The following is a 10,187-nucleotide window of genomic DNA, read 5'->3' as shown; positions in this document are numbered from 1 at the left end:
AATTTTTTTTGTTACAAATTGACTGAATTATTTTTCAAATTATTAAATACAAAAATCATTATATTTTTAGAATTATTCAATTTTAATTAATAAATCAGAGTAATATTAATTATTTATACAAATAGAACTCTAATACTATTTACTGAAATGTTTTTTTTTAATTATTGAAATGTCTAAACACGATTATTATTTTTGTATTAATTTAAGCGATAATCATTTTATACAATGTTAGAAATGTTGTAAATGAACTCGTACAACGTGTTATAACTATTGTATTTTGCTTTTATTTTTCAATAAATTCTTTTGTTCTCTAAAAAAAAAAGTAAACTCGTGCAACACACGAGTATTATATCTAGTTAGTCTTTAAAGGTGACATTAGTAAATTCAAGGCTCATTTAGTGGATAGGATAAGCACGCATGGTAGGATAACGCAATCATGTCCCTTATTCTATCATGTCATCGTGTGTAAAACTTATCCTGACGGAGATAGAATTATCCTGACAAGATAGGATAATAGTTTTCGATTCTTTTTTAGTACTTTGACCTTATTTCAATATTTATATTTTATATAATTCATAATAATATTAATCAATAAATATAAAAATATTAATTTTAGTATTATACTAATTTTATTATTTATCAATTACTAGTTGTTATTGCTAAATTAAAATTATTTAGTTACTCATAAATTTAATTAAAAAATGAACTAATTTATTAATAGTGAAATTTTTTAATTTAATTATATACAATAATTAAATTATCATTATCACTTGCTACTAATTTTTCCTTTTTTGAAAGATCAAATTGAATTAATAATAAGGGTCCACAGACCATAATACAAATGTCTAAGCACAAGACACGAAGGAGAACATAATAGTCCAAGGCTTGCAAAAGTGATACACCAGCAAGATAAAAGCCAAAACCTTAAGGATTCTAACAACAAAAGAAATTACAGAACATATCCACTAAGGCCACGAGAAAATAGCTTTTGCATAAGACATCCAATAAAGAATGGTAGGTGATTATATTAGCTGGTTGACCTTTAACATGCATCTCATGAACAAGCTTCCAAGCACGAGAGACTTCTTGATTTGCATAAACCATCAATAAGAGTATTGTACGTTACTGTATTAGGAATAATGTTTTTGCAGTCCATTTCTGCAAGGAGATTCAAAGCTTCATCCACCATTTTAATCTTGCATAATCCATTAATCATGATATTGTAGCTCCATACATTAGGAGTAACTCCCCTTTGAGGCATGGAGTTCAATATGTCTTTGCCCTTGTTTACTTCACCAACTAGGCAATACCCATCCATTAAAGAATTATAAGTAACAACATCAAGTTTCACACCTTGTTTCATCATCACCGCTAACACATTTGTAGCCTCTTTCACCTTTCCTTCCTTGCAAAAAGCATCACCAGTGTATTAAAAGTAATAACACTTGGGTCAATGTTTTTTGTCACCATTTCATCCAACAACTCAGTTGCTTCTTTCAACTGACCCACAATGCAAAAGCCATATATTAAAGAATTGAAAGTGACAACATTAGGTGAAATTCTCTTGGCAAGCATTTCAGAATATAAATTGAACGCATTACTAACAAGTTTATCTTTGCACAAGCTATCAACTTCCAGAGAGAGTGAGAATGGAGGCAAGAGGTTGAGGGAAGAAACTTGGAAAGAGGCACAACTTTCTTCTTCCACTTCCAGAGTGAAAGTGACATTTCCAACTCTGTGATCGTGTTGCTTGTGTCCTCAACAGTGACATTTCCAACTCTAGCAGAAGACAGAACATCCCATTGTTACAAACTGAATGGGCCTGGATCCAAAACTTTAACGAATATCACATGGTCTGGACTTAAAATTGAATGACTTAATTTAAAGTTAGTGTTACTATGTTCCAAAAAAAAAGGTCAGTGAATTACAAAAAGTCTCGCACTTTCTCCGCACTAAGGTTATGTTAGGATTGACATAAAATAATAGAGCGGAACGTAATGATACATAATGGAAGAAATAAAACTCATTTGCTATTGTTTGGAACGAAAAAAAAAATTACCACTCAATAATTTGATAATTGACGAAATGGAATAAGTTATAATTTACTTATTTCTATTTTACCCTTTTTATAAGAAATTTAGTTGCAACCTAAATATCACTAATTTAATCGCTGATTTAGCCTATACCAATAGAACATGCTAACAAGTGAATTCTATTATTTATCAACTTAAATAACACTTATGTAATTTGCGTTTATACCTCAAACATCCTATCAAAGTTAAGTACTATGTCTACCGGTGTTCCCTATTTTTAAAGAGACTCTGAATATATCACCATCCTGTTATGCTATTTTAGATCTACCATTACCAAACATTTTTAATTCCATCAGTTAATTTAAAAGTATAGGTTGAGCCTCTTAACTACTTTATTAACTACTTTTTTCAAACAGCTGAAAGCTACTGACACTGAAACTATTCAATAAGTGAGGAACCAAAATCATTACCAACTAACATTTTCAAGCAACTGGTTTGCATATCAACATCTGACCTATCTACTACGCCCTATTTCTCCCCTTTCCATGGAATTATCCATAACTTTGGTCTAACTGATTCCGTGATTTGTGTTTCACTACTTTATTTTTACAATTATAGTCCTCTAATTCAATGATTTCGTAATTTAAATCGCCCTACTATATTTGCACAACTAAAAGAGATCTAACTTGTGGGATCACTAAATTCTGATGACCAAAGTTGCTGAAAGAAAAATAAGGGGACCAAAATCGCAGTCGCAAAATTAGAGAAACTAAAATTGCGAAAATAAAGTGAGGAACCAAGATCACAAAATCACCAAATTACGAGAAAAAGTGCAATTAAGAAGGAAAAAAAACTATGAACTATTTAAATGTATCCTTGCTTACTGATAGTAATATATATAAGAGGAGATCAAACATAGTCTTTCTCATAATGTGGACTTTACAATCATCATATTGAAAGCCAAATTAATAGTAGTGGCAGATGACTGGCTCCTATGAACTCATGGGGAAGAAAGATCAAAAGGATGCATCATTCTCCTCAAATGAATGATGCATCCTTTTGATTAATCAAACTCGGATCCGTTTGACATCGCTTTCTGGGACACTAAGATCAAACCTATCTCCATTGCCCGGATTAGCAGTTTGCCCTGAGACCTGCTAAATCATACAAGTCAGTGCTCTATTTTGATGCACAGCACTCATGCCATGTTAAACGAGACACTTATCTCTCATGAAATAGAGATTAGGATCCTCTCATGTTACATGATACTGTCATGTGAAACATTGTGTCTGCATCTCTCTTCATACATATTCAAAGGATCCCACCAGTTAATGAGTATAAAGAGAGAGACACACAAAATATTTGAACATGACAGTGTCATGTGAAGTTTCCACATGAGAGGATTCTGATACCATGAAATTGATAGTCCTAACAGACAACTATCCTTTTTTTCCTAGGTTTCATGAACCAGCAAAGATTAATGTATTTCCTCACATATTTTAAGTCACCCTTCACTCCAGTACTGATGACTAATGTTTGCTAAAATGAGGTACTTACAGTTTCATCTGGAACAACTGCATATCTCTCAGACAAGGAGCTCAAGGATTTTCCTGTGTAGGGAAAGAATAAAACAGTTAGCAACTTGATATCATATTGTATAAATAAAATAAAAAAATTAAATGATGTTATATAAATCACACTATCAAACGGTATTAACATTAGCAATGGCCAAAGGAACATAATGCTTAAGAGCAGAACAAAGCACCTGATATTTGATCAGTGTTTGAGGATTCTATGTGCTGCCCACAAGATCCATCAACACTCAAAGCCTCAATAATCTTTGGAGAATTCCTACAATCCAAAAGCAACATCATGAACTAAAGAGTGGCATAAGTAGCACCTAATATCTCAGTCATAATAAGAACTTATGACCAAGGTCATTGACCCAAATTGAAATTCTAACAGATCAATAGCAGCAGTGTTATATTTGGTTCTATTCTCAATGAACTAGTTAATTTGTTTCAGATTAAAGGTATCTTTTGAAGCCATTAGTTAGAATAACTAACAAACCACTAGGAATGGGACGGTGATGAGATTGGGTAGTTTGTAAGTCATAGGTTCAAACCTCCGTTCTGTCATAACCCCGAAATAAAAAACGAAACTGACATTTTGTTTCACCTTTCGCACATAACTTTGTGACTATAAAAGTCTGCTAAGTGCATCACCATTTATATGAAAGAGAAAGCATTAAAGTGAACGATGAATGTGTGCATAGTAATCCAAACAAAATATAATAATATTTGCAATTACCGGTCAACAGTATCCCCTTGCCCAAGTTGCCCATTTGTGCCTCTTCCCCAAGAATATACATTTGCTCTTTCAGTAACAGCAATTGTGTGTCTCCACCCACATGAGATCTGCACTACTTTCTGCCATGCCAATAAAAATGTGCACCAATAATAATAAAATAGTTGGTCATTATTTGAAGAATAACATTGACTTTTCAAGAAACTCCCTCGAAAATTTCCAAAAGAAAGGGAAGAATGGTATCAAAGTTTCAAGTATACTCAGTCGAAAATATCCTATCCAAAGAAAGGGAAGACCAAATTTGAAGTACCTGGTCGTGGGGAAACTTCACTTGCACGGGAGCTGAGCGATCAACATTGTCACCAACTCCAACCTGTCCAAACTACAATTGAAGAAAAATAGGTAACAATTTTCCAAACACATGTTAATTATAAAACACTTGTAATGCTATATATACAGAATAAAGTCTGACAACATTTTTTCCCACTAAAAATTAGCCTATATTTAGTCTCAGCAATGTGCATTCTGTTACTATTCACTAATTGTGTTTGCAAATCAACAAAAATATCTTGTTATAATACAAAATGTCACATTAACATATGGAAAGAATAAAAAAATTCTACCAACCTTATTCCAACCCCATCCATAAAGTTGTCCACAAGATGTGAGTGCCATACTATGCCTCCAACCACCTGATACCTGGAAGAAGTCCAACCAAAGTTCAGAAACAAACAAAGAAAACTATAGGCAGAAATTCAGCAAAAACCTGCTATTTTATTAGAAAGAAAAGGGGAAAACTCCATTGAAAAAACTACAAAGTTGCAGACCTTTGAGGGTCTGCAAACATCCCTTTCTGAAGAGCCCCAATTCCCTTGCAAACACCTAGATGTTTCCCTCTCTTTCCCTCCTATTATTATACACTGTCATACCCTCTATAATTGCTGATTAATGTAAACTAACTAACTAACGCTAATTCAGGGGTATTGGGGTTGGTGACTAACAAAACCATATTCCAATGGAAAGGAAGAACAAAATCAAATCAGTGGGACGGGTAACATTTATGATGAAAACCTTAATAAGTATTTTAGTCAATCCCTAACCAGAAATAATCCAGCATTCAAAAAATGAAACTGGAGGAAAATATGACCTCCTAAGCAAGCAGAAGAAGCAGTGCGAAGGGAAATGTCAATGCATCGAAATAATATGAGAATTTGCCATCTCAGCATAAAATTAAAATTAAAAGTAAAGGACCACCTGACAAATTAACTTGTCACTCAAGGCTTCAAGCTTGTGAGGCACAAGATAATCCTCCAAATCTCCATGTCCTAGCTGGCCATATTTGCTCCATCCATATGTGAACAAGCCACCAGAAGATGAAACAGATATAGTATGCCGCCAGCCACAAGCAACCATGATCATCTTGTCACGCTGCAACTTTAAAGTTTAAACAAGCAAGAATTAGGCAGGAGGGGTGAAAAAAAATCTCCATCAACTAGTATGCATGGATACCCATTACACATGAATCTTAACATTTTCTAGAGAATCGGCAGCAATGACAAAAGTTAATAGCTGGAAATTCTGTTTCCTCTATTAAAGTAGCAAGTCAAACTTTTGTCAGAAATAAAACAATACATCCAATCACATACGTTCGAAATTCTAACTGATGCAATCATAAATTAATCAGGAAGGGTAAGCTGAGACCAGTTTAAGGACATACATCAACAGAAGAAACTTTTTCAGGAATCCAGCGATCATTTCGATCTCCCAATCCCAAGTTTCCATATCTGCCCCAACCCCATCCATACAGTTCTCCATTTTCAGTAATGGCTACACTATGTTCAGCACCGGCAGCAACCATTTTGATAGGTACTCCCTGCAAATATATAAAAAATTCATAAGCCCAATAACTAATAAAATAATCTGTTCGATGCATCATATTTTAAAAGTTCAATGCATACATATTATAGTGTCTCACTATTGATTTCTTCACAAGTGTGCAATAACTGCCTTTTTTTATTAACTGCATCTCCCTTTCATTTTTTTAAATATGAAATGCAAAATTGTTACTGGTGCTTTTCCAAGGACCAGTACATTGGTCAAATTCTCTACCATTCAGTTCCAAGATTCTTAACCGATAGAAAAAGAATAAAAAAAGGCTAAGGAATTGGGAGATGCAAACATCAAAACTGCAAGTCTGTAACAATTCAAATGCTTAATATTGTTCTGAGAATGGTTTCTTTGAGGGATCTACCGCATGTGTAAATAATTAGTGGGCCGAAACAGTCAAGAAGGCAGGGTAAATGAGCATTCTAAGCAAAATGGACTGGAAAGTCATGGAGACTATGTACTGAATGAGCCTTGTCAGATGGCAAGCAACATAAATACAAGATTTCTTTGGTAAAAATGTCAAGATTAGGTGCTTTAATCATTGGCAAAAAGAAGAACATTGACAATACTAATGAGAACCTCGTACATGGTATTTACATGGGCTCAAAAGAAGTGGATATATTGAGTATTCAAGGAATGTGGACTAAAAACAAAATGGTCTGAATGTAAAGTTTGAGACTCAAAAAAGAAAATTAAGATAAAAAATCTGATAAGAACCTTGGGAGAACCACACCACAAAAGCTAGCTGTTGTAGTTGGAGAGCCCAAGGCCTTATAAACCCCACATTAGAATCCCATACTTCCAATGTGGGACTCAAGTCCCATACCTTGCAATTGGGTCCTAACAGAATCCCTTCACAATTCTTTCCTAGGTCCTATTAGAAACAGATAGCTATATCCCTCTTTAGACTGGTTTAAAAAATGGGTGGATGAGAAGTAACTAAATATATGTAAAAATAACTTATCATTGTTTAAAGATTAGTATAACTGGAATATAGAGTTTATTTATTACAGATAGCCTTGATGAATGTCTTTGAAAAGAGTACCTGAAATGTTTGAATTTTTTGTGGCACAAGGGAGTCATCTGCGGTGCCAAGTCCAAGTTGACCATTTTGATTCCGCCCCCAACTTCAATGAGTAGAGTTGAAAAGGGAAAAAAGCACAAAAGTCAGAGGAAAAGAGAATGAACCAACCAATTTCATGATGAACCAAAAGACTTGTGGCTACCACTTCCAAACTACCAACAGAAATGCCCTTAAGCCTCACACAAGAAAACAAGGAGTGTATGTGTAGATACTTTTAAAAATGTAATATTAGACAATGTAGTCAAGTTGGAGGAGAGTTCAAACTAAACTAGATGCATGTATAGTGTGCAAGGGAGCAGATCTAATCCACATGGGAGTATTTGCATAGGAAGTATATTAATAACAGATTAACAGCTACTGAAGTAACAAGTATATAATAAAGAATCTGTCCCAAATATCAAATGGGATAATTCATAGCAACTTCGTTTGTTCCGGTGCAAAAGGCTTTCTTAAACTCTTCTTTCAGTAAGTAGAGAAGACAAGATTGGGCCTATGGATCAACATGCATTAGAAAAAGGTTCTATAATACTGCATCATCAGTTTCTATATATACCCTCAATGAAGCAACAAAACCTTTATCGACAGAGAAAAACAAAAAATTTAGTCTAGAACTACAAACCTCTGCACCTCGCCTTCCATGGTAACTGCTAAACAGTGGCTATCACCGCAAGCAATTTGCTTTATCCTTATACCTTGTAATGCTCTAATAGGCTGAGGAATGAACAAATCACTAGAATTACCATGACCCAACCGTCCAAAGTCACCCCTGGAAAAAACAGAAAATAATCTGAGCAGTATTTTATATGTGAACAAAAATGTTTCAGAAATTGAATGATTATTGGAAACAACATGAAACATAATATTCCCAGAACTGAAAACTCATTATGCTTGAGGAGTTTCATACAATCTAATAAAATGTCCAATTCTGGCTGTCACACAAATCAAACTTCAATTCATCTTTCATGTGGATAAATTGTTGAGTACAAAAGGACTGCTTAAACTTAGCAAGCTATCCATAGATCAGTAGATCAACGGACCGTGAAAAGGAAAAAAGCAGTGCTAACTCTTGAATTGAGGGAAATACTCACAAGTATAGTTGAGAAAGAAATTATCTTTCAAAAGATTAACTTTATAATAGTTACACTTACATCTTACAACTAGGTTTGATATAAAAGTCTTCAAATCACCAAGGGCAAATAGCCAACACAACCAGGATGTAATGAACTGATTTTCTTACAGATATTTCTAAAAAAGGTTAAAGTATGACAAAAACCACTATCTTGAAGCTGAATCTAATCTAATCTAATCTATAATAATACTAGGATCCATAAATTTGCTTGATCCCATTCTAACAGAAATGTCAAAGAAGGTTTCAGTTATGATAGATGACCATCACAGAAGTAAACAAAAATGCATTTGTGAGTATAGTGAAGTTTCAAGAAATTAGTGAAAAGAAAAATTGCAGACCATCCCCAACTATACACTTCCAGGCGTGAATCTGAATAAGCAATAGTATGATCAGCTCCACAAGCAACAGAAACTACTTGTTGAGCATCCAATGCACTGAGTAGAGTAGGCAAAAGCCTATCATCAGTATCACCATGACCTAACTGTCCATCCTCTCCACGACCCCACGAGCAAACAGCATTTCCAGCTGCAAACCATCAAAACCAAAACCAATCCAAGTTAAAATCAGAACACGATCCCTCAAACCCAGAAAAGGGTTCCAGTTTTCCCATTAAAAATGCAAACTTTTCTGGCAAATACTCAGTGATCGAGCAAAAAAACCAAAAGGGCATGTTAGAAATATGATATAAAAATCATGGCACCAAAAAAGGGTTCCAACTTTCCCATTAAAAATGCAAACTTTCCACAACCCAAGTGACAAATTTTCAGTGATCAAGCAAAGAAACCAAAAGGGCATGCTAGAAACATGATATAAAAATCATGGCACCAAAAAAGGTAAGTTTTTGAGATGCTTTAATGAATCAGGGAGTGAGCTTACAGAGAAGAGCGACGGAGTGGCTAGCACCGGCGGATATGAGAAGAACACGGCGAGGTGGAGACACAGCGGTGGCTTCAACCTGAGCCTGGTCGTCCACCATCATTTACACTCTCTAGGAAGAAGTACAATCAGGGATAGAGATAGATAGAGAAAGAGAAATGAAAGGTGAGTGGTTGATCGTACACAAGGAAGGGAAAGAAAGAAAGTGAAGAGTGTGATTTATCGTACTCAGGAGTTTACGGAGTTTACAACATTGATTTGGATGCGACAAGTGGAAGAAGGAGAGAGTGAATAGTAGAAGTAGAAGTGAAATGAAGAGAAGCAGACCAGAGCAGAGCAGAACAGAAGAGAGATTGATTATAGGGAAGAGATTGGACAAGACTAGACAATTGACGAGGAGGAGGAGTTCATGAGGGGCCAGGAGAGAGGTAGATAATGGAGAGACAATGGCATTCAATGTGTTGGGGGGGGGGACCCATTGGGGTGTTGGGGTGAGCCAGCACCTCCAACCATTTTTTCTGCTTCTTCAACACTCTTTTTACACTGTCAAAATTCAATCTTCTTGTCTGAGTCTGACTCCTTGAACTACTATTATCAATTCGTAAGGACAAAACTAATAAGTTCTCGCATAATTGGTAGATACTTAAATCTCTCAAGTATCCTTTTTCATGATTGAATTTCTAGGAGAAAGATTTGTTAAGAAAGACATACACATTTAATAAGACATCTGATCTTTAAACACATGAGTCTCATTGTTGTCGCGGGAGAATATGACAAATAGTATCTCTAATGGTATTAGAAGATAAGATTAATTAAATTTTTTTCCATGGAAATAAATGGTAATATGGCCATGTTTGACTTTAATCCACCG

At 34.7% G+C, this 10,187-nt stretch overlaps 1 protein-coding gene across 5 annotated transcripts; it reads right to left on the bottom strand.

The window, feature by feature from the left end:
* Positions 1–2,869: 2,869 nt before the first annotated feature.
* Positions 2,870–9,777, bottom strand: LOC130713815 (ultraviolet-B receptor UVR8). 5 transcript variants are annotated; one of them, XM_057563642.1, is made up of 12 exons: positions 9,317–9,777; positions 8,779–8,965; positions 7,931–8,077; positions 7,273–7,354; positions 6,058–6,213; positions 5,595–5,768; positions 4,968–5,039; positions 4,651–4,722; positions 4,344–4,462; positions 3,799–3,884; positions 3,591–3,643; positions 2,870–3,190 (listed from the first exon to the last, which is right to left on the bottom strand). In XM_057563642.1, exons 1-12 carry the CDS (start codon positions 9,417–9,419, stop codon positions 3,101–3,103), a joined length of 1,341 nt encoding a protein of 446 aa, XP_057419625.1. In that variant the 5' UTR covers positions 9,420–9,777; the 3' UTR covers positions 2,870–3,100. The 5 variants fall into 5 exon arrangements, with proteins under 5 accessions (XP_057419625.1, XP_057419638.1, XP_057419610.1 ...); XM_057563655.1 differs by having other exon boundaries at positions 4,651–4,713; positions 5,595–5,774; positions 9,317–9,775; XM_057563627.1 differs by having other exon boundaries at positions 5,595–5,774; positions 9,317–9,773.
* Between the last annotated feature and the right edge of the window lie 410 nt (positions 9,778–10,187).

This window comes from Lotus japonicus, chromosome 1 (assembly GCF_012489685.1).
Source record: "Lotus japonicus ecotype B-129 chromosome 1, LjGifu_v1.2".
NCBI classification, from domain to species: domain Eukaryota; kingdom Viridiplantae; phylum Streptophyta; class Magnoliopsida; order Fabales; family Fabaceae; genus Lotus; species Lotus japonicus.
This window is presented reverse-complemented; position numbering and strand designations above follow the sequence as displayed.